Raw genomic sequence first — 24561 nt, forward strand, 5'->3', positions numbered from 1 at the left:
CTGCAGAGTACCCAAAGTAACTTTACCAGAAGGTAAAAACAGAAAGATCTTTTAGTTTAGGAATTGAATATAAATGGCCAGAGCTCTCTAGGTTGTTCCATAACAGCTGAGTCCCGTCCAGCTTAGGGCCTGGCTGAGCTTCCATATGCACCATCTCTCCTTTCKGAGCCCCTGGACATGGGATGCGCTCTTGGTGCCGAACAGCAGSCGACTTGCTCAGAATTCAGATTCACTTGCAAATGTGTGACAATCTAGAAAGAACATGACAAGTGGTGGGCAGGGCTTGTACAGCTGCCTTTGAACTCGTTGCCAGCTATCTCCTCACTGAAGATGTACCTGGGAATGTTTTGCTATTTAGTGCTGCGTAAATATGTATAAACTTGAGGTTAAAATTTTGTAACAAGTTGGCCACGCTGTAGAGTGCATCTGTGGAGTCATCCAGAGCATGTGGATTTCTCATGCGGTGTGAAGGAAGGAGTTTCAGGATAARATTGCATAGATACCCTAGTATGTTATTGCTGTTTGCGAATAATAGCTTCTTTTGAGACAATTAAAAAAAAAAAAAACTTTTAAAATCCTTTTTTTTCTTCTATCACTTTGAGTGAATTCCAGATTAAATTTAATTCAGTTAAAGGGAAAAGGATTTTTGACCATCAGCTGCACAAGCTCATTCTCAGCACATACAGACAGCATGCTCAGATTTGTATTGTGGCTACTTGCGCTATCAGTAACTTAAATTTGGTCCTCAGTTGCATTTGCATCACCCCAGTTTTCAGTGGGGTTGCACTGCTGTGGCTGGGGACAGCTTGGCCTTGCAGAAGGAGGTCAAGTTGAATGAACGAAACCTGAATTGAGCTWGCTGCCCCATAACTATGTTATATCTATGAATTATATGCATGTTTAAAAGATTTCTCTTTTTTTCAGGCTAAGCATATACAATGCTAAATGATCATGGAAGATGAGTGTATTTATTAGATATGTTAAAATATAACTGAAGCTATTCTTCTCTTAAAGACCTTATTTGGAGAATCTTCACCTATTGTTGAGCTGAAATAGCGTAACGACCCTTTGTTTCTCRTCACCTGTACGATGCTGCTTACAGGACCACGCTAGGATGTTTCTGGGTTGCTGGCATTTCTAACGGGCCCAAAGTCTTTCATTTGGTTTTGAAATGTAAATGCTTAGCTCTGAATTGTGGTACTCTAAAGTGAAGAAAGAAAAAAGAAACATGCCCCATGGGAGAAAAGATATATAGATGGATACTTCACATCCATATATTTTTTAAACAGTCTACATTTATTTCAACTTTGAAAAGATAATGCTGTGCTGTTTGAGTTGTTCTGTGAGTTTGTTTGACCCAAGGTAGCTTTTTAGCAGTGTACATAGAAGCCTGCTTGTCTATAACAGAGGTCTCTTTCCAGGGGAGTGATAAATACATCATATCTAGTGACACTAGAGCTCAGCTGCGGTTTCTTGAAAAGCTTGATCACCTAGAAAAGCAGCGAAAGGATGAAGAGGAACGTGAAATACTGCTCCGAGCAGCCAAGGTAAGAACTTCCTGTCTTCCTAGGAAGTAGTGGTGCTCTTCATATTGGTGAGTGTCTGCTGGTTGCTCCAGTTTCTATAAGGTCACTATTAACTTTGCAGCTAAAGAGCTTTGTTCAGGATAGCTCAGGCTGTTCAGAGAAGCCTTTGAGCTTTTTACATTTTTTTAAATATGACAGGAGGCCAGATGACTGGTAGAAATRATATCTTCTGAGAGCTGCTAACGAAGGACAGAAGTCTGTTGACATTCTTATACTTTTCTGTATTTTTATCTCTGCTGCTAAAACATTATGTCTCTCCTAATCTGTGTATGACGTTCTCCCAAAACATGGGTTCACTGTGCTTGTTAGTCTCTTGTGATCCAAGGCCTTGCTGGGGTGTCTGCCTATACTGAGATCAGAGAGCTAACCTAGGTCTTRAGCATCCCAGTTCCTGCCACTGTTGGTACAGAGTAAGCATCCTCTTTCCCCTTTCCTCTTACCTTAAAAACAGAAAAGAAGCAGATCTGTAAATGTTGCACCATGAGATGCAACTTGATCTTCTGTTTATTTTACATTTTTTTTTGCTTTGCTTCCACATTCACTTCAGGAAGGGTAATCTCGGCTGGAAGGAATCCTGTTGTACTTTCACAAGTACAACTTCTTTTTGTACTTCCTGTCCCTCTTAAGTGTCTGCTACTGACATGAACAACATCATGCCTAGACTGGACCTGACCGACAGCGTTAGCATCATTTTCAGCTTAATCTTCCTTGAGGCAACAGCAGAGGCAGCCAGCCCAGATGAGGAGGGGGAGGGGGCCCGTGTGTGCRGTGAGGGGGCAGGGAGCCAGTCTGGATCGAGGCATTCGCCCCTGGAGCTACATCTTTCAATTGCAAGAGAAAATTGTCATTTATTAAATATTTAACGGATGCTGTGGTGTTTGGATGCTCGTAACCTCTATTCAATTTTTCTCCTCTTCCTTTGCTAGAGTCGCTCCAATAAGGAAGATCCAGAGCAACTGCGTTTGAAGCAGAAAGCAAAAGAGGTAGGAGTTGCAAGTTACCATGCCTGCCTTTGTGTTGAGAGAAGGTTGGCAGCCCTGTCCTGGCAATTAGGTCAGGGTTTATTTTGCTGTTGCATACCATTTGCAGAGGCCTTGGGGAAGGACAGGAACTGCTGCAGGCAAGGGCAGTACTTCAAATGAGGTCAATGAATTATGAGCTCTCTCTTTAACATTTTATTTTCATAGTTTGGTTCTGTCTAGAAATGGTTCTTTGTAAACTACAGCAGCACACTTGGTAGGAATATAATGTGGGATTAGAGAAGAAAAAAAAAAAAAAGAAACTTTGAGATTTAGCATCTGGGACTGTACAATAGGCTGCATTTTTCCAGGGTAATTGTTCGTTTTGTAAATCTGATACTGCTTATAATTCTTTGGCTGGGAGGCGGTACTGGGATTTAGTTTTAAATGGAAAACGCCTCTGGCTTTTAATTTTCTGGGCCCAGCAGTTTTCTGTTCTGGAATGGAGCCCTTGTTTCACACAGTTCATGTTTAGCTGCAGGGGTTTTAGTTTATAGCTTAGACTGGTTAAGCTTTTACTCCCAGAGGCCTCTGCATAGCAACTGTAGAAATCAACAAATAAGTTCATTTATGTCTGCAGCCTCCTCTCAGTAGCTGACTTTTTACATTTCCCAATATCCATTTCCTGACTTTTCTAGCCTGAGAGAAAAAAGCTCCACTAATTGGAGCTTATTTTAATTGAGCCTTAATATTGGATCTCACTGGAGTTGCCCCCAGAGCTACTGGGAACGGAATGAAATGAAAGTACCTAAGGTTGAAGATGTGTGTGGATGTGTGTGTGTGTGTGTGTGTGTGTGTGGATGTGTGTGTGTGTGAAATTTTTCACTTGACCTACAGATTCTTTTCGCTGCTGAATAAATCATCAAGCCTGTTCACATTTCTGATTAAGGATCTGACAGCAGACGATAATAAAGACAATTGAGGTGTGAGATGTGTGATACAGAGCTGAAGAAATTGGTTTCTATAGTTACTTGACTGATTTCATGCAATTTTTAAGGATCTTTGTGCTAAATGAGAATGATTTTCTGGGCAACCTTTTTCCTTAACTGTGCCTCTTGAACTATGAAATTTGTTGTTGCTTAACATTGCTGCGCTTGGCTCCTAGGTGCCGGCAGCAGCAGCAGGTTATTTATGAATGCTTTAAAGGCCCTTATTGTTTGGATTAATGTAGGAGCCGAGGCAAAACAAATGGAAATCCAGTAAAATAGTCTTGGAATCAATACTCTGGATTTCCACCAATGTAGGAAAAATGTGAAATGAGAAAAGGAGAAACCTGTTTTACTATCTATCATTTAATTATTTTTTTTCTTACAACTGTTTCCTTTTCCATATTTATAATTTGGAAGTAGAAAAGTTGACTTCGAGCCATCCTCAGTCTGCCTGCAGGGTCACCAGGATCAGCAGGCGGTGGCTGACCGCTCGCTTGGAGGCTTTCATAGGTGGTTCTACCTCTGCAGTGTCCACCTCCCTTTGAACACTGCAAACGTTGCATGATTCGTTTGTGCAACTTCTCTTCTCATTTGAACAGTAGTATATAGGAACCTGTATAGGAACTTAATCTTCTATGAATTAGATACTWAGAGAATAGTTAGGTGTGTGTTTCAYTTTCCCATTTAAAAAAAAAAAAGTATTGTCAGGGAGATGTCTTTAAAAATTTACTTGGAAGTTTACAAATAGGAAGCCAACAGAGTGGAGAAGGCTATCAGTTTAGTGCTTAGAGCTCTATTAAATTCTTGAGTTCACATCCTTTAGTACATCTTATCTTGTGCCAGATTAGCACAGCTTTCATTGCACTTGTTTTGCATTACCATAAGTTCCCTACTGCTCCCTGAGTGACTGTCTCCAACTGCTCCATCAAAAGCAAAGGAAGCAGATTTGCCTCTAGATAACGCAGGTCTTTGTACTGGTATGCAGGGCCCTCAGTTCTGTTTTGTTCTCCTAAGAATAAGGCAACCAGCACTTTGAGATTTCAATTACAGCACAGGCAGCTAAATTTCTGTGCTGTGGATTTTGTGTGCAAGTCCATCTTGAGCGGGAGTTTAAATGTGCCCGAATGTAACTGGTTAGTTTGATGCTTCAATGGCAGCTTGGAGATAAATTGTCAGCGGACTCGTACATTAAAAATGCAAATGTGAGCAGAACCTGGAATAAGAGCAAAGTAAAAGTCAACAAATACCCCAAGGCTGAAACTGGTAACCCAGAAGCCCAATGTACACTGAGATACAAACTTGGGAAGCCTTAGCATGGTCTTGTCAAGTTACGAGTTCAGCTTGCTCCAAAGAAACCAATTTGCCAGGGAATTTTGATACCTCTGTTAGCTGGAATTGGATCATTTCCTTATTTTGGTTGAGTATCCATTAGGAATGCTAATCTGATTTCTCTTTTTGTAGTTCTGTAAGGAAAAAAAAAATAATATAGGTCTCCCTGCTTCCAAGTTGGCTTTTCTATGTTAATGGTGATCTGGGGAAAGGGAGAGAGTGGGAGGATGCTGGCCCTGGAGGTCCTGAGCATGTTCTCTAGCAATATTTCCCCAAATGTAGGGTGTACATCATAACAACAAATATTTGTATATCCAGGATATAMTGTCATCCTCTAGCTGGAGGCAACAACTTAGAATTGCTGGAAGTACATCCAGAGACTTGGCAATAGATTCTTTTATCCGAAAGGCTCTGCATAATTGCTGTGACCTTTCTGTCCCTTTTTGTGTGACCTATTACCTCAAACTTCCCCTGTGCTAACAGTCACTTATTTTCCTGTGGTCCTCGTCTGTGTAGCTTGCWATGAATTAGGTCTTTATTTACTTCCCCCTTTCACCTGTTTCAGCAAATTTTAATACCTACAGAGAAWGCATTCCTTGAGAGACAGCTGCAGGGCTTGCCTGGAGCTGCTCCTTGATCCACTCAGGAATTTGGTCTGTGCTCACMTGCCAGGCCGGCCTTTTGTGCAGCAGCATTCCCATTCCCGCAGCCTGTGCAAATTGGCCCTGCTTTTCATTCAGCCTAATCCGCCGCTCCTGGCTGAGGTGCAGTCCCTTCCTTGTCACTGACGCTTCTACTTTAAGTCTTCCTTAGGTGCTTTCTGCCACTCCTTGTTCTACTTTCAGTTGTACTTTTAGTTACAAGAAAAATATTCAGTTGATGGGATTCTTGTAGCAGTGCTGAGGATTTATTTAGCATTATTTCTCTTGTGAATTGACTTAAATTGAGCCAGTACAGGATGCTCTCAACTGAACAAGCAACAGAACACCACTGAAGACCTAGGAAAATGTCAGTATGTGCCAGTGTATATTGTGAACTTAAGTGTAAACTCTGATCTTTCATTCCTGTCTCGTGCCCTGGAGACGGGGTGTGCTCGCCGTGTCCGCTTTCGGGAAGCGCAGCGCTGAGGCTGGGCCGAGCTGCCAGCCGGCCTGCGGCTGCTCCTTGGCCCTGTGCGAGCAGCGTCCCGCGCTGGCCCTCAGCCTCTTCCACAGAGCTGCCTGCACCTCGGCCCTTACCCTGTGCCGCCCTGCGGCCTCGCTCGCTGAGCGGCTGCGACCCTGGCAAGGGGCAGGAGCGCGGGGATGGAGCGCAGGGATGGGCCCTGGGCCCTGCCGCTCCGACGGCTCCAGTTTCATAGGCGTTCACAGGCCTTGCTAGTCCCTCGTTCTCGCCAKCTTGAGGTACTTGCACATTTAAGATTTTGCCATGAAAGTTACAGGGCAGCAACAGATGAGGTGYGAAGAAAAGGCTCAGTGCCTTCAGTCTTCAGCTTGGGAAGAAAATGGCAAACCCTAACTATCTATCAGGACAAACCCTCCAGCAAAATCGGTGAAGAAGTCAGCATGATTTTGGAGAGTTCCTGGGTGTCRTTTAGTAATGATTGGAATTCGCTTGTCCTGCAGTACCTCTTTTCAAAAACAGAGTGGGGAAAAAGGGAGTTCTCACATGCTCATCCCAACTGTCTTTCCTCTTAGCTTGCCTTATGTTCTCAGGTAATGCAGGGATGCAACAAGGAAGGCCAAGCCCCATCTGGAATGAGAGTTMGCAAGGGATGTCAGGGACAACAGGAAGGGCTTCTATAAATATATCAGCAGCAGGAGGAAGACTARGGAAAATGTTAGCTCGCTGCTGAATGGGGAAGGTGCCTTGGTGATGGAGGATGCCGAGAGGGCAGAGTTACTAAATGCCTTCTTTGCCTCTGTCTTTACTGCTAAGGCTGGTCYCCAAGAACTACAGAGGCCGGGTGAAAGAGATAAACAGGAGAGAGGAAGACCTTCCGYGGGTTGAGAAGGATTGGGTTAGGGACCACTTAGGCAAACTGGCCACCCAAAAATCTATGGGCCCAGATGGGAGGCACCTAAGAGTTCTGGGGAACTGGAGAGGGTTATTGCTCAAACTGCTCTCCATCTTTAAGAAGTCGTGGAGACCAGGGGAGGTGCCAGAGGCCTGGAAGAAACCAACATCACTCCAGCCTTCAAAAAGRGCAAGAGGGAGGAGCTGGGAAACTACAGACCAGTCAGRCTTGCCGCTKTCCCTGGAAAGGTGATGGCACAGTTCATCCTAGAGAACATCGCTAGGCATGTGGAGGAGGAGGAAGTGATTGGGAGTAGTCAGCATGGATTCACCAAGGGGAAGTCATGTCTGATGAACCTGATAGTCTTCTGTGATGGGAGGACTGGCAGAATGGATGATGAGAAAGCCAAGAATGTTGTCTACCTTGGTTTCAGCAAGGCTTTTGACACTGTCTCCCATAATATCCTCATACGGAAGTTCCGGGAGAGTGGAGTAGACGAGTGCACGGTGCGGTGGATCGAGGGCTGGCTGGATGGCAGAGCTCAGAGYGTGGTCATAAATGGGGCCGAGTCCAGCTGGAGGCCTGTGGCCAGTGGTGTCCCCCAGGGGTCAGTACTGGGCCCAGTGCTGTTCAACTTGTTTATCAATGACCTGGACGAGGGCACGGAATGCACCCTGAGCAAGTTTGCAGATGACACCAAGCTGGGTGGAGTGGCCGACACTCCGGAGGGCTGTGCTGCCATCCAGAGGGACCTGGACAGGCTGGTGAGTTGGGCAGAGAGGAACCTCATGAGGTTCAACGAGGACAAGTGCAGGGTCCTGCACCTGGGGAGGAATAACGCCAGGTACCAGCACAGATTAGGGGCTGACCTGCTGGAGAGGAGCTCCACAGAGAGGGACCTGGGAGTCCTGGTTGACAACAAGTTAACAAGGTATCTTGCCTCGTGCTTTTACATCTTAACTGCAAAAGAGGGAGAAGTCAGTTGAAACTAATTGTATGGCTTATTTTGTCAATTTGAGAAGAAGCAATTGCAGGAGGAGAAATTGCGTTGTAGGCAAGAGAAGAAGATGGTAAATGTTGAAGTATGCAGTTTTCCAGTGTCGGTTTTCCTCAGAGAATGTCCCCCAAGTGAGAACTTGAGAATTCAGCGGCATTCAACCTGTCAGGTAGAAATTTTTTTCTGGGAAGGTGGAGGCTGGAAGCAGTAATGCTCGTTGAGCTTCATGGCAACCACTGTGAGAGAGATTTYTTTTAAGCTGTATTTTTGATTTTTGCCACAAAATTCTTACAATGCTTAGAGGGAAGGCAAAGGAGAGAGCAAGCGAGGTCTTTCTTCCAAAGACAATGATGGAAGAAACACCTGAGAATAGAAAGCTTTCAAAATAATAAAGTGAAAGTGAGGGACACAGTCAAACTTGAAACTCACAGGAACTTCAACTGGAAAAGGTGGTCAGAAAAGAGAATTTATAAATAAGAGATGAAAGCAATTTTTGTGAGTTAAGTAGCCCTAGTTAAAACCTCAGCATCTAGTTCTTTACAACAGTCCCCTCCTGTTCAGGTTTCAAGGCAGAGGGTAGGTTTTCAATTTGGGGGTTTTGGGGTTTTTTGTATTTTTTTCTTATTTTTGTGGTAGTGCGCGTGTGTGTTCTATGTTTTTTTTTGTTTATTTTATCTTGCATCACTATAAAAGTAAATCTTGACATCTGATGACAATTTCTTTGACTTGCATATTTTATACTGGTTAATGTTAGAATATTATATGATTGAATCTTTTTACTGTGAAGCTGGAAGAATTGGGAGTTTTGAGTCCCCTTTTGTATGCCTGTTTCTTTCCTTTTTTTTTTTTTTTTTCCTGTAAGACTTATACAAATTCTTGTTCATCTACTCTACTGTTTTTATTACTCCTGATGTACTTATTGCTGGATAGCACACATAACCCTTAGGCATATATTAACTTGTCTTCAGCCTCCCCTGGTTTCCTTTCCTGCCAGTTCTCCTGTTACTTTAAATATTTTATTTAATCTGTCCCATACCCTGTTGTCATACAGTATTGTATGTGGAGACATCAGGATCCCCTTTTCTTCTATTGGTAATAAACCCAGTGTCTCACACATGTGCTTTCTAGGCTCTATGTGGAAAGGAGACAAGTCCAGAGCTGTTGTATTTAGTTTCCCCCAATGTCTTATCCACTTTTCTTCTGAGTTCATTTACCTCTGCACAGCTGTATTTGCTGCTGTCTTGCCAAGGCTGTATTTTTTACTTTTTTAAATATAACTTCCCTAGCACTTAAACTTGGGGAGGGGAGGGACTTTTTTTTTTAACTTGCATGTTCAGACTCCTGGGGACGTGAAAAATGATGTCAATTACTTTAAGCTGCATGTCATAAATGAGCAGCTTTCTGGACCAGTGCTATCTATTTGGCTTTTAAACCCAGATCTGTTGTTCCTCTATGAAACCTGGCTAACAGAGATGCTTAATTTCTTCTCTCTAATTTGAAAAAATCTTTAGCAGTAAAACTGCTTGTGAGGATCTAGAGAACAAAGGTTTTCTGCTCTTTATTTGTCTTTTGTGTAGTTTGTGACCAGTTATGAGGGCTTCTGTTACTCCTTTTCAGAGGAAAACATGGATTAAGCTGCATAGCTGCTATTGCCACCCTTTGGTAACACAGCCTTCTGCTACTATACACATTTTGGAACATATGATGTAAACTAGTGTGGAAGGTTGGGTTTTTGTTTGCTTTTTAGCAGAATACAAATCCCCATTATTAAATATTCAAGGGATTCTTTCCCCCATTATTAAATGTTCAAGGGATTCTTTCTTGCAGTGATGGGGAAAACTGGCACGGTTTTCACTGCCTGAATTAGTGGTCTCTGATAATGTAAGCAATTGCATTTCATATTCTTCATGATCTAAAGAGCTGAATCAACATGCAATATTATGTGGGATATGAAACCACCCTATTGATGCATATGTAGAGACTACTGGTTGGAAATTATGAGTTATAATTTCCTTTTTCTTCCCTTCTGGATATAAGTGAAGTCACTGTTGWCAAGGATGTGTGATACTCTCTTGTTTGAAAGAAGGAATATCTTAAAAAGCATCTATTCTACAAAGCAAGTATTGCTCTCATCTGCTAGGATGTCTTCTGCTTATTTTGTGTGTGGGAGCCAAGCCAAAAGCTCTGCACCCTTTTCTGAAAAGGTGAAAAAATGCTTTCTTAATCATTGCTTAACACTGCAAGCAACCAAGTAAACAGACTTCGKTAGTAACTGCTCTCCTTTGGTCAGTGTTAGCACTGAAGAGACCTCWGCCTTAGAAACTCCTGCTCTTGCAGAATTATTTGAAGTAAGTCTTGGCATTTCATAACTGAAATAATTCTTATTTTTATATTCAACTTGATTTTTTTAATATTAAAATTGCACCAAAAAGTGATGATGGTGTAGGGTTGATACAGACTTTGCATATTTTCAGAAATGTGGAGTATGAGWTCATAAATGAGAAATACAATTCCTGGGAGCAGAAAAGGAAATGTTTTTCTTGGAGAGGATTGAGTAGAGAATGGGTCAATTTGAAAACCTTTCATTTTGTGTGATTATAGCTGGGCTACAAATGCCATTTCACTCTAAGGGAGGACTTTAAAACATACCTTACTTTTTGATTTGTGCTGCAGGTCAGATTTACGAAAATGGTTATTGTGTCACCCTAGAAATTCTTGCTTTGTTGCAAGACTAGATTTTAAACCTTATTTTTATTATTAAAAAGGCCAGCAGCAACAAAGACTATTTTACAAGTTCTGAGACATTTTTATGGCAATTTGATCTTTATATACAGGTTTTTTAGAGCTTTTCGTAGGGTGCTTCTTAGTGTATGTAAAACTCTGAAGGGTAGGAGAGGGCACATGAACATTGATTTGCTTCTTGTCTGAAAACTGTTCGCTGTTGAGAGAATTTTGAGTAGAATATAAATACTCAGCTCTTCATCTACTGAGGGCCACTCTAGGAGTTTGTGGGTTGATGTTTGACAAAGATTCCCTCTCCCTCTTTTGAACTGCCATTATGTACTTATATCTTTCTATTTCTACTCAATTTTAGTCAGAGATACTGGTATTTAAAAAAAAAAAAAGGGACTCCTAGAAGGACAACAATGCCAGATGCAACTGCTCTACTTTATGTATTTCAATAAAATATATGCACTGCTATTTTTGACTTCCACTCCTTCTGGTGATTTTTCTGCCCTAACTTGTGTACTCCAAATAAAATGACCATTAAAAGATTTGATCAACTTAGTTGTTTCCTGCTCTTTCCAAATATTAGCTTTCCAACAGTAATTAGCAAGTCAATATCCTCCTGTGTCCCACGGTGTTATCTTCTCCTAAGCTTCCGCTTTAAACTGTTCACTCTGTGCTTGGACATTTGTTCTTATAAAAGTGTAATATTGAAAATTGTCAAAGACAACTTTGTTGGCTTCAGTAGTATAATTTGGATACTTGCCCGTATCTCTTAATGGGGATGTGTTCAGCCTGTTATGGACCTTGTTTAAATTAATCTGTCATAATTATGTTCTCAAAAAAACAAGAGATATCAAGATGGCAATGAAGCTATGATTTTTTTCTTCTCCCTCTCTGAAACCCTGGACAGCTTCTGYTGGATCTGAAAATTGCTAGGGAAAAGCATGTAGGTTACAGTATTGTGATGCATTTCCAGCATCATCCTGGAAACTTCTTTCTGGAAAGCACATCTCCTTCTCACACCTTCCCATGGTCTTCTTGCCCTGTGCCCTGCTGAGCTGCCTCAGTCGTGCTCTCGAGCAGCAGAGCTTCTCCTGGGAATCCGTGTCTCCAGCAGGATTTGCCAGCTTGGATCTCCTGCCGTGGCTGAGGGGCCGCTCTGCCCGGCAGCAGCGCTCGTGCTGGCCCTAGCCTGCCTCGCTCTCGGCGCTGCCTCGTGCCCCCCGGCTTCCCTGCGGCAGCCTCGGTTGCCCCCAAGGCCGCGGTGCCCTCCAGGGGCTTCCCGGAGGGCTGCGCAGCCGGGCTGGGGTCCGCACGGGCCCTGCCACGGAGCCCGAGCATTTTACTGCTGCTGGTTAATGCAGGGCGGCATGGAAATGCCGAGTAACAACAGCTCCTAAGCCTCACTGCTCGACTGAGGCTTACACTTCATGTGAAGCTTCGATTTAGTCTTTGATTTAGTCATTTACACTGAACACATGGGCAATAATGATAACGGGGGCCCATGACGATGGTGCCCAGTGTTGTAGAGACTGCTACCCCTCTGAAAGCAAAACCCCGCATAGTGTCATCAAAGCTGACTTGTAAATAGTGTTTTCTTAATTGAACTTGAGAAAAAAGCAGCTCGTGTGTGTGTGTCAGCCTTTTGTATTCCCAGTTTTGTGTTGAAAAGTCTTTAGTCTGTGCTTTTAATTGAGTCTTCTTAGGGAGTGTTTTTTAATCCCTCACTGAAATGCCATTTTTAACAACAAACCAGCCAGCCTCTGCAGAACTTTCTGTGAAGCTGSCAGCATCTTTTGAGAGATAAGCAACCCTTTCTGAAGTAAAATAGTTGAACAAATAATACTAACTGAAAATAATAGGTGTGGGGTGTTTTTTGTGCATGTTGTTTTTTGTTTGTTTTTGTAAATCTTTGTGGATTCTAACTTATTTAAGGAGCACGAAATGGAAATATTGCCATTTAGGTAGTACAAGCTTCGTTGTCTTTCTGGCTAAATTTCTCTTCCCATTGGGATTGAGTAACTGAAAATAAGTACATGCAGTGTTAGGTATGTCTCTAAYTTGCTTCCAAAGGTTCAAGTATGTTCTTGGCGGGGGGGAACAGCATTGGTGAACTGACAACGTCCTCCTTGGATAATAAGACCRTTATGAATGATGATACTAAGTGCTAGGTTTAGATACAATTGCATAACCAAGTGTAAGTTTGTGAAATGAGTAAAGGATGTGAAAGGAGTAAAGGATAAGCAATGCAGCCGCATGCCCCAGCTCTGAGCAGATGTTCTCTGCTCATCAGGAACGTCGCAGCTCAAGAYGTTGGAGTTACCAGCAGAGACGTTCCTGTTGAGACTGCGCTGATGCTGCTGGTAGCCTCAACAAAAGTGTGTGTTATTTATGCACTGCTATCTCTAGGACTGTTTGGATTTGAAGATTCTAAGCACTTTGATAACTGGGCATTTRTTAAAAGTGCTCAGGAAGGCGGTAAGAGCTGCTGTCAAATATGCTGTTTCAGTGAGCATCACAAACTGTCTGAAAGCGCAATAAGGGGGATAAGCCTTTTGCAATACTATATATCATAATTAATATAAATATTTTCTTTTAAAAACAGATGCAACAGTTGGAGTTAGCACAAATGCAGCAGAGAGAAGCCAACCTCACAGCTTTGGCAGCCATTGGACCGAGGAAGAAGAGACCTTTGGATTCATCAAATCTTGGGCTAGAGGTACTGAAATGATTTGCATAGCATTGTTGTATCTTCTTACCGGATTATTTTCATCTTTCTTTATAGGGAGAAATGAGAAATACTTCACTAAAAGACTGGATACATACTGTGTGAAAAGCAGTCTGCATGTTGGATTTTTGCAAGGATTACTTCTGACAAATTTAATGGGGATGTTAATTGCTTGGTACAGGGAAAACTGTGGGTAAAAGTGGTGTGTACAAGGAGCTAAATCAGATGATGTCTCAGAAACTTCGGCCTGCAGAAGAGGGTAGCAAAGGCCATGATAGTTCTTCACAGCAGCTAGTTATTGTGGCCTATCAGTAGAATTTATGGAAATAGTTTTGGATGTCTCTTGAAATGGCCATGACTCTTGGATTTGGCTGCAGGCAGTTTGCTGTGYGTGAGGCACAGGGACTCTCTGAACACACCGTGAGCTCCCCCCGCTAGCAGCCAAAGAAAGCGAGATCCTTCACATCCTGCTGCTGTTCCAGGAGTGAGGCAGGGCTCCTTTTCTGGCCCATCCTTCATTTTTTAAAAGTACTTTTAAGATGTTTTTAACATATCTTGATTTAATATATCCCTAATGTTGTGCAGGAGATGAACCATTTCAGGAACCTGGGAAGCTTCTGAGGTTGCACAAGTTCTTTTCAAGCAGACTGACAGGCTAGCTCTGTTAGATATTATCATCATCTTGGCTGAAGATGGGAGAAATGGGTTGCGAGGCRTGACTCAAATGTTGCCTCTTCAGCTGTTCTCAAGAAGCCTCAACACTGATGAACGAACTGGCAGTTGGCTGGCGACCCAAGCATAGTGAATAGAGCCTGAAAAATAACTCTTGAAGAGAACGGTGGTAAAGCTGTCTTGTTTGAAGAGAAAGCTTATCTTTTTTGTTGCTCTGCTCTAGGAAGTCCAGGTGGATACTAAGGTTAAGAATGCTTAACCTTAAGTATGCTTTAGTATTTTTGATTGCTGGAGTCTGGAAGGACCTTATATAAAGCTTAACTGATATTTGCAACCCAAGAGAGGAGTGTCTTCCAACCTATGTTTTCCCTTAGCCTGGACTGTGGCAAGAGACCCCTGTAAGGAGACGAGGTGCACTTGTTTGTGGGCCCAGTTTTGACATGGAGACGCTAACAGCTCCTTGAACGCTCACAGTGTATAGCAAATAAGTGAAGAAATCTATCTAAGCAAGTCCCCAAAGCTGTATTCCGAGCCACTCTTTTAATGCACTTTCACATAAAGCTGAAGGTATAGGTGCATCACTGGAAAAAAAAAAGAAAAAGTGAGTTTAGCAAAGTAAGTTTTCCTCATCCTTTTTCTTCTTCCTCTAAGCTGTCAGTGAGTAACTGTACCTGTTCTCCATAATGTGTTTTTTATAAACATTGCAAGACTTGTTTCTGAATGTTTGCCAAGTCTGTTAGACGCTTTGCAGTTATTTCTCATTGTCTGGGATGTGCCTGCTTTGTTAAAAGCTCAACAGGATTGTACCATAGTGAGACAGATAGAGGTGTTGATACTGTAGGTTGCTGATGCATTATTTGTTTGCTGCTTAAAAGTACTGAGTTGCAGTATGTTTAAACTGACCATAAACCTTAATGACATTTCATTATCAAATTTATCTGCTCTGTTTTAAGATCCTTCTCTTCATATGTTGTGTTACTGCACTGAGTTGAAAGGGCAGTAGGTGAAGGGAATTCTGCCAGTTGAAACTACTCTTGTCTCTCCTATGCCATCTTGTTTTGCAGTGCCTAGTGCTTGGTCTTCCATGCTACCAGAAAGCAATTCTCCACATCTTCCTTCATAGAATAATATAGAGTAATAATTTGTACAAGATGTTTAAACTTAGRTGTTTAGCATCCCAATATATCCGAAGAGGATTTGTAAAAGACTTGAGATTTCTCCTGTAGAATAAAAAGATGGTTTTGACAAACATTCTGTATTTGAAGAAGCAGAGCATTTGTAATGCATTCGTGATAACATGGCAAAACATTCTGAGCAGTAAACAACATTCCATTCTTCAGAGATGAAAGGTCTTTGAAACTGAAAGCAAGTACAGTATGGCCTTAGGCTGATACACATTTGGGCATCTTTAAAATCATCTTTTTGGGCAACCTGTCTGAGAAGAATTTAAACAGGCAGAATGTACTTTCTCATTTCAAATTACAAATGCAGACAGTTTTACTCGCAAGTAATCTTAAATGTCAGAACTTCCTGACTGTGCACTGGCTAGGAGTAAATTTGTGCGTAATACTCCTGTGGCTTTTTATTTTAAACATAATGTCTTGGCAGACAGGTATGATGGAAGTATTATTTCAGAATACAAATTATCCTTTGATAGTATTAAATAAAATCAGTAATAATAACTGTTAGACCTTTCTTAATGTAGTCTTCAGCTTGCTTTAAATTATGCTTTTTGTTCAAATTCATATTTCTTAAGTCTGTATTTGAGGTGGCTGTTCAGTTTTTTTATCACTTACTACTGTAATTATTTAAAAAAAAATTTTCAAGTCATTACTGATGTAAACTTAAAGCCCCAAGATGTTTGGAGAGGAAGGGAAGAAATGATCAATTACAGAACGTACTGAAGAAAAGAAACTTGAGTTAGTTTATTATGTATTTTCCTTTGCTAGRCAATCTAAAGGGTCCTGGAAGAGTGTAGCTCATCAGACTGGGTTGGAATGGATGCAGTGATAGCCATATGGGGCAGAGGAGAGCACTTGGATAGGTCACAGTTTTTCCTTTCTCCACAAGTTAGTGTTAATGTTTTAATTCAAACAGTTCTTCGTCCAKAGGTATCTGCTCCCACCACAGTCTGCCATGTTGCTTTTACACCTTACCTGGAAAGTCTTTTCCAYGGCAGGACTGACTTGCTCTTGGAAATCTATTTTCTTTAAGGAAACAATCTTTTAAGGCAACTTATTGTGGCTTATCTTAATCATTGAATTTACAAAAGACAAAAGCATGTGGTCTGCAGGCAGATCCCTGCTTATTAGCAGGCCAATCACCTCAGTGTGTGGTAGGCAACAAAGGAAGGAAGATCTTCCTGCCCAGAGGAGTTTGTCATCTAACTTGGATCTAAAGGCAGTGTGGAAAGGCTGAACAGTATCCTGCTGTAGTTTCTGCTCATGTATTTTACTCAGATATCATGAAAGACAAATCCATGAAGATGATGTGATGAAAAAGTAAAGCCTAACACTCTAGGCCTASGAAAAACAGCACTACATTGGAATTCTTTCTCCCTTCTTCTGGGGGTAGTCTTGCTTTTTCTCTTTTCTGCAACTTACTCCTTCGTAACAAAAATACACAAAAGTTAACTTGAGAAAGTCCTGGTAAGAAGATCCCTCTGTTGCTAGTGTGCTAGTTGGTGCAACTTGTTTTCCAAAGATATTAATATCTTCATCTCTCCAATTCTGGTCCCTTTGGATACTTTCAGATATCTGAGTGGGGGAGGCTTTTAGATTTGATTAATATGTGTGTTTTGCTTTTGTGCATCTGTTATCCACCTCTTCTGCCCCTTATGTGGGGGCACGTGGGCAATATTGGTGAATTAGAGTATGGGAAACTTGGTAAAATGAGCTGTGTCCTATGTAGTGTGTCTCCCTGTCGCTGCAGCCACGGTTGCAGTGACGAGGTAGGTTGGTCTGAAGGACTTCCCAGGACACTGCCCTCCGCTCTGCGGTTTACGTGGTGCCAAGCACCAGGCAGCTGCTGCAGAGATACACGGTGCCGCTGGTGTCCTGAGGTCAGCACACAGCTACTCAAAGGCTTTCTTTCCTGTAAAACTTGTAGCTCTGATCAACATGTGTAAAATGATACGACGCTTGAAGGGTGRTGCATGTTTTCTAATGCAACATTTCCCCAATAAGCTCCTGTTTCCTTCTGGGAAGTATTTTGGCAAGAGGAAATGGGAGAAATAACTTGTTTTCAACAATAGTTAGTTCTGTTTTAGTACTGATTGAGTGGAGAAAACTTGCCAGTCATCTTCCCTTTCAAGMTGAAGCCTCTGCAGGCTGCAACCTGGCCATTGACTGCAGGCCTTGAATTCCACCTTCTTGGTTTACAGCTTAGGATGCCAGCATGCACGGATGTCAAACATCTTGTAAATGCAGCATGTCAACCTTTGGGAGCTCTTTCAGGTGAACCTATGAGGAGCTAAACATTTGAACAAAAAGTCTTCATGCAAAGTGAATGAAGAAACCCTCTGTTCCTGAGCGCCTGGGGGGGGGAGGGGGGGGCGCGGAGTTATGTTTCCAGGGAACTTTGATAATTTTTCCCCCTCATTTGAGGTGGGATGTGTGCCATTGAAGGGATGTACGGATTTACTCTTAACTAATAGTTGTTGACCCTGACTCTTTGATCGTAATTTCCTTTAATGAATTTTTCTGTGAGAGCATAAATTCATCAGCTTCAGTACCAGCATTAAGGATGTGCTTAAACCTGACTTAAACTTAAACTTGGCTCATTTGTGAATGACAGTAGGTTTGTTGTCCCACGTATGTCTGTGGGGTAGAGGTGTCCAGCTGCGTCCCCTGCCTGGTGCCTGCCAGTGCTCAGCGGATCCTGGTTGGGTGCTCAAGTATTTTCTCCCATGTGGCAGAAACTGGGTACGAGGGACCCTCTTTAAATGGACCCGGACTGTGTGCGTGCAAGTAGGTGTGTGCACAGACAGGCTGCCAGATCCATCTCTACACCTGTGGGATTTCTCCCTGCTRCTCCTCCCCAGCCACTTTTGAGACTTGGGTTTAAAATGATACGAGGGGGGTTGTTTTGTTTGTTTTGTTTTGTTTCCTCCTCCCTTTCCATATGCTTAACATAGGCAGACCTTTAATTTCAGCTTCCAGGTCTTCCCTAAGCGCTTGGACAACTGGAGAATGTACAGGGCAGTCACGATACCTTGGGGAAAAGCGAAGAAGCTCAGAATGTGAGGTGATTGCAGAAGAAGGATCCAGCACCTTCATCTGCAGCAAGACCTGGGCACGTCCTGTCAGCTGTAGACACAGTCTCAGTTGCAGCCCTGAATTTCCTGCCTGCTGTCAGTCTAGGCCATACTCTTGATGTGACTTTTTTTCCACATAAATAGGCTAAAATATTCTCGACTGCCATTCATACATTYTGGACACACAGTCCATTGGCCCGTATCTTGCCTTTTCTGTGTTAGAGATGAACTTAATTCGTCTTATGTGTGAAAGATATCTGCAATTTAAATGACTAATTGCACTGTAGCTTTAGGCTGAACGTATTGGTAACACACAAATGTTGATGACATGTGAAGGGTCAAGAGATTTATAATATAGTTGACAATACATTTCTTAAAATGATGTGGCAAAGAGCCAGAAAATTTCAGCTTAATAATTGTCCATTAACTAACATGACATATTWGTATAGTATTTGTTACCTCCAGGTACAGATTAAGCATCTGATGTAGCCATACAAAGTGACATGCGTATATGAATCTTGAGCATAATAGTGAATAAACTGACATTACTTTTGTAGTAATTTGTTTCAATATGTAAAACATTTAGTTGCCTGCATTTGAAAGGACTTGTAGGGATGTTGCAATGAAATCTAAGGGGGAAAAGAGGTAGTCAAATAGCATTATTATATACATATATTCGACAGCTTAGTGGGGCTGCTTTGTAGACTACACATAACATCATAAATATACATGTTTGTTTTCAGCTGCATGAGAAGCAGTTTGGAAATAGAGATCTAAGCCTCTCAGATGTCAACTTGATATATCCTAATGGTCTACAACGATGTTTTTTTCTTTAAGGAGGAGGGAGAAGCTTTGTGTGGCTTTTTTTTTTTTTATCATATTTATATAAACATTCTGAGTAATGTAGTATTTTAGTACTGCGAATGTGGGAGTATGTTACTAACAGACCGAGGCTTGTTAGAATAGGCAGCATCACAAGTCTGGCTTGTCACCGAGGCAATATCAGCTTCTCTCACTTTGTTTTCTCTAGGCTAAACTCTGCACTTATTTCTTCATATAAGCATAATGTTCACAATTCTGGCAGGGTATTTTTCCTTCCCCTTGTTGCCAGATGAGATCCAGGAAAGTGTCTGAGCACTTCACAATGCATTAGTGGATTCTTACTTTCTTTTCTCATAAGAGGAAAAGAGACTTCTACATTTTACAGCTGGGAAACTAGTGTACGGGATATATTAGGTATCATAGATGTCAGTGTGGCCACAGGTGACAGAGCTGGGAGTTAAACCTGAATTTGAGATTCTGTTCCGAGTTATTAGATTTTCTAACCACTTTGTGACCAAGTTTCTACTTCAAGCTGTTGTAATTTTTCAGCATTTGGAAATGTCATTGAAAACTACCTTCTGACTTTGCTTCCTTTTTCTGGTGATATTTTTATAGTGCACAGCAGGGCTGCAGTGGCAGTTTTGCTCTCTTGGGATCTTAGCTCTGAGACTTGGGAGTTTGTGTGCCACACCAAAAATGTAAATGAGAACTACTGCCTCTGCTTTTAACATTTGATTGAACAGTTTGCTCCCTTCGTGCTCCACAGAAAATAGGATTAGGAGTTTCAAATTTTAATGTGTGTGAAGCCATAGGATTTGAGAAGGGAATACGTACTCTGCCAGGAAGAGCTCACTGTGGGCTTGACCCAAAATTGTGGGAAGGAAAGCTTATGCTGACCTGAGTGAGCTCTGTATCGTGTCCTATGTAATACCTCTGAGCAATTTTAATGTTCTTGTCAGTAATTAAAATTCCTAGATTATGTGYTTCACATTCCTTAGAGACAAGAAATAACACTGTGATGATGGTTCAGGTAAAGGAAAAGATCTGTCTTGCTACTTTAATTTCACAACTCTCTTTTGCATCAGGTTCTCCTGCTTTTTCTGAGAGAATCAATGTTTAATTCTTGGTCTAGCCACTGGAGAGAGCTCTAAAGATCTTCAAAGGCAGGTTTAGGAAGCCACCTTCAACAGTGCCAGCTGCAGAACACATCCGGGACCAATGCCAGAGCCCCACAGTGTGTTCTACTGTCCAATACCAGTACAGTGAAAGTTCCTGATTTTCATCAGGAATATGTAAAAGACCCTGAGGATCAAGAAAGGGAGAGAGAGGTTTTGGTTTGTCGCAGTTGCTGAGGAGCTTTTGGTGCTGACGGTGCCCTGGCTGCTGCGCAGGGCGGCTTCCCTGGTGCAGGGCCCCGTTGCCACCTCGCGTGGGCTCCTGCGCMGGTGGCCTCTGACTGATGCTGAAACGCCCGCCGCAGGCGGCAGCGCTGCCGCTGGGAGCCAGGCCGGCTGGAAGGTGGCCCCTCACGCCGCACCTCTGTGGTGGGGGAGTCCGTGTGCGGGACGCAAACGGGCTGCTGGCCTCTAGCTTTGCTCCAAAGGAATTTGGTGAAAGGCGGTAACTCAAAAATCCCAGATGAAACCGTGAGACCAATGCTGTGCAACTGTGGGGAACAAAGGCTAAAAGATATCAGTGCTAATGCCTGGATAAACTTTGTTCAGAAGTACGTGCAGGAGCCTTTGTGACACCTAGCAKATGGTGCCAGGTGAGTTCCCCTACAAGATGAAGTCTTTCTGCAGTCCCAGGCTGGACCACAGCGACCTAGCCTGTCTCATTTTTTCTTTTTCATTTTTTCATTTTAAACCATCTTGCCCTTAGCGAGGGAACTCCTCTTTTAACTTGCATTTGGTAGTGAGCTGGTTCAGTAGCTCACAGAGTACTGCGTTTCGGAGGGTCTTCGGCCGCTGGGATACGACTTGTGATGCYGTGTGAAACTTAACATGATGCAGCTGCTGGAGCAAACAGAGGTCCAGGACAAGCTTTGGCCTTGGAAATGACGTTTGCAGTGTAACACCATTGCATGCCTCTGCACTGGGCGGGAGAAGTAAGGCTTAGCAAATCTGTGACTGGGATGCAGGCAGCCTGGAGCTTCTGCTTTGCAGATCCGATGGCTTCCAAAGCAGATGCAGGGATTGGTGATGCCTGCTTGCTTTTGTAAGGGAGCAAACAAGATTTCGAGGGGGTGTTTTTGTTGTTCYGTGCCTCTTTAAAGGTAAGACTTCCCATCTAGTGACTATTTAGAGAGAGAATACTTTCACCTCCATAAAGTTCTTCTGAATTATAGAGGACATTGCTGTTGGGTTACTGGAAGCCCTTGGGGTTTGTTTCATTTATAACACCGCCTCGGGCCTTCTGCTGCATCCTGTTGGAGTGACCTCCTTTTCAACCCTGCGCTGGCAGCTGCATTGCAGAGCTCTCTCCTCCCGCATCCTTCGGGGCTGTCACATGAGGAGCCCGAACTGTGACCCTCCTGTGCCTTTGCCGGGACCGCGGCGCCCGCTCCGCGCCGTGCGGCGCCCGCTCCGCGCCGTGCGGCCCCACACCTGCCCACGATCCCGTTTGTCCCGAGCCGTTTAGCAAACGGGAAGGTTCAGGCTGTGGCCTTTCAGTGTTCAGCAATATCGGCTGCAAAGCCGAGGAAACGATGCCGAATACCCTGCGTGCTGCTGGGGAGAAATGCAGCCTCCATTTCTGCCGTATGCCCTGGCTTTCTGCAGCTCCGTGCTAGCTGGTGAATCCTCTCTTATTTTTTAATGAATTTCAGTGCTTTTCTCCCCTAACAACACTAGTACTYACTGCTACAGACTGGTATTTGTTTCTAATACATGTTTTTTTTTTTAAAAAAAACCTGATTTCTCTAAGCCAAGTGGGCAAAGTCATTTTGCTGAAGTCTTGCAGAGAGTGTTAGGGTAAGAAGTGATGTAGTTACCGCAGCATCCAGGCAACACCGTCTCCGAGCGGTGTTGATGCTGGCAGGCATTGCCGTGCTGAAGTTACAGAGACTGAGCGCTCGTATTTGTACAAATTGCATTCATTACCAAGAACCCTCCAGTAGTGATAAGAGACTGGCTGTGTAGCATAGATTGGCTCCAAGATAAGTAGCCAGTCTATTGTACAGCTCATGATAATCTTCCTCCTCCCCACCCCTAATAATAAATCTTGGGGCATTTTGGAATGCGTGGGGCTTGCTCATTCCAATAGCCTGAATGTCTAACTACTAAACATCATCATCTCCCCACCAATTGTGCTTTCATAACCRAGCAAAGCAGCTGACAGAGATAGATAGGCTTGAATATAACGTTCTGAAAACACAGATGCCCTGACTTTGTGTATGTGCTCCCTTAAAGAAAGGACTGTTCACAAATGGCCCTGGCAAGAGCGCACTTTTTCTTCTGGCAACGTTGTAAGGGTAAAGCTTGTTCTCGGTGACAGTTTCCTTCAAGAAATGTGAACGTGTGGAGCTTGGGTGTTTGCAAGTGGAAGGAAGCCTTGCACAAGCTCTGCGTGGAAGCTGTGGTAGCACCCTCGCAGCTAGCCTGTCGTTTGCCTCTGCRAGTACTAATGGAGTTTGACTTCAGTGCAACTCCAGTTATTTACCATRCCATAATATAGTTAGAAATAGGAAATCTTTTTACTTATTTTTCCTTCCTTCCTTTAAAATAAACTATTTAACTAGCAGACACTTTTTTTCTTTTAAAGCATCTAATGCACATGGAGTTCAGGATTGTTATTTTGAACATGTAAAACTGAACGTGGGCAGGCTAGTTCTGTGCAAGCAGGCCTACAACCAGAGTTTAATGTAAAAACTTCAATTGATTTGTAACTTTTATTTTCTCCTTTCAGGGTCTGAATGGCAACGGCGTTGCTCCTGGATCACCGGGTTTCAGCCTTACAAAGCCCTTGCTTCGTCCAAGAATAACCCGCGTTTGTCTCAGGGACTTGATATTCTGCATGGAACAAGAAAGGGAGATGAGGCACTCTCTAGCCTTGTACCGTGCTCTTTTGAAGTGATTTGAGTTTTACATTTCAACTTTGCTGTCTACTGCCAAAGAAAACACTGAAGCGTTGTTGCACTGTCTTGAAATTCCGATTTCTGGAAAAAAAAGATCCGTTGTAAGGATAACTCTTGTTTACAGATAAACATTTTTATTAAATACCTATCTTATCACCTGTAGGGTTTTTAATAATATTTGGCTTAAACCRATCTGTAAACCAGTGAAAACACTGAACTGCACACACAAGCACCTGATTACCTGCATGCCTTTGACTGCCTTGCAGGCTCTGAGGGCTTGAGACGTGTACCTAGTTTATGTATGTCACTTGCTTCAGTACTCCAGAGCCTGCAACATCTGTTCTGTGTGGGGTGCCTTCTTCTAATCCAACCTTAGGGAAGCAAATTAACACGTTAAGGGCACTGCATAGCATGACAACTGTATTTAATCATGAGCTAGCAGTCAGCCAACATGCTAATGTGTTGCCTACCTGACTCTGCATCTCCTTAAATTTTCTGGGTTTGGAATTGCTACTAAACGTAGTGGAGAATGCGGAGGACGAAGCAGCAAGTGAAGGRACGAGGGACACCTTCTCCCCTCCCCTTACCTCACCTCCAGTGCCCTCTCCCTCTCTTCTGAGAAAGCAACTGAAGGAAGGAAGGTAAATAGATGGATAATTCCTGTGATTAACGTACATCAAACAGTGCAGTYGCATGTAGCGGCATACTTCCATGTTTGGGAAGAGCTGGAGTTACTAAACTTGAATACAGGGAGTGAAAGAGCCTAAAAAGGAAGGGTAAACTGAAGAAACAGATCTCTTGTGTTTTTTTTTCTTTAAGTAGATATCAAAAATAGCAATGAACTCAAACATGGGTTTTTTAAAAAGAAACGGACAAAAGCAATCTGTGCTGACTGCAGAAAAGGGAACACTTAAAATACACAGTCTAAAACTTTACAGCTGGAACCTCTTTTAAGAAGAAAAGTAGTGTTTGCAAAGCACAGTATTCACTACTTTGAAAGTACTGATTTAATTGTCATCTTAATTTCATAATACCYTAACGTGGTAAAACAGGGGAACTTCTTAAATAGAAGCTAGTTGGTTTAGCCAGTTGCCTGGTTTCCATTCAGTGAGGAGGAGGGCTCCAGGTTCTTAAAACTGCTGGAAGAGACTTACAGGTTTTCTGCTCCCCYAGTAAAGGCTGTCTTATGGTAGGAGGAAAAAAGACTCCCGGTCATTTCCCTCTCCCCAGCCTCCAAACCCGTTGCCTCCCAGGATGCGGCGCTGTGTAGCATGGCAGGGCCAGTGGGAAAGGCACCGACTGCACTCGATGGCTTCCTGCTGGAACTTCTCTCTTAAGGAACCAGCTTCCCGTGGTTGCTTGGCATGCTCCCTTGGAACTTGAGGGGAGAGTTCAAACACGC

General features: G+C 42.9%; 1 protein-coding gene across 1 annotated transcript in view; it reads left to right on the forward strand.

Moving 5' to 3' along the window:
- TAF4B (TATA-box binding protein associated factor 4b) overlaps nt 1-24151 on the forward strand; it is an 82292-nt gene extending 58141 nt beyond the window's left edge. Inside the window, exons 13-16 of the mRNA XM_026041427.1 lie at nt 1422-1547; nt 2513-2569; nt 13213-13326; nt 22991-24151. Of these exons, the coding sequence (XP_025897212.1) occupies nt 1422-1547; nt 2513-2569; nt 13213-13326; nt 22991-23158 (465 nt within the window). The 3' untranslated portion in view covers nt 23159-24151. The remainder of the gene's footprint in view (nt 1-1421; nt 1548-2512; nt 2570-13212; nt 13327-22990) is intronic.
- Nucleotides 24152-24561: the final 410 nt, after the last annotated feature.

The sequence above is a fragment of the Nothoprocta perdicaria genome, unplaced genomic scaffold (assembly GCF_003342845.1).
Source record: "Nothoprocta perdicaria isolate Ctin4 unplaced genomic scaffold, notPer1 scaffold_284, whole genome shotgun sequence".
NCBI classification, from domain to species: Eukaryota; Metazoa; Chordata; class Aves; order Tinamiformes; family Tinamidae; genus Nothoprocta; species Nothoprocta perdicaria.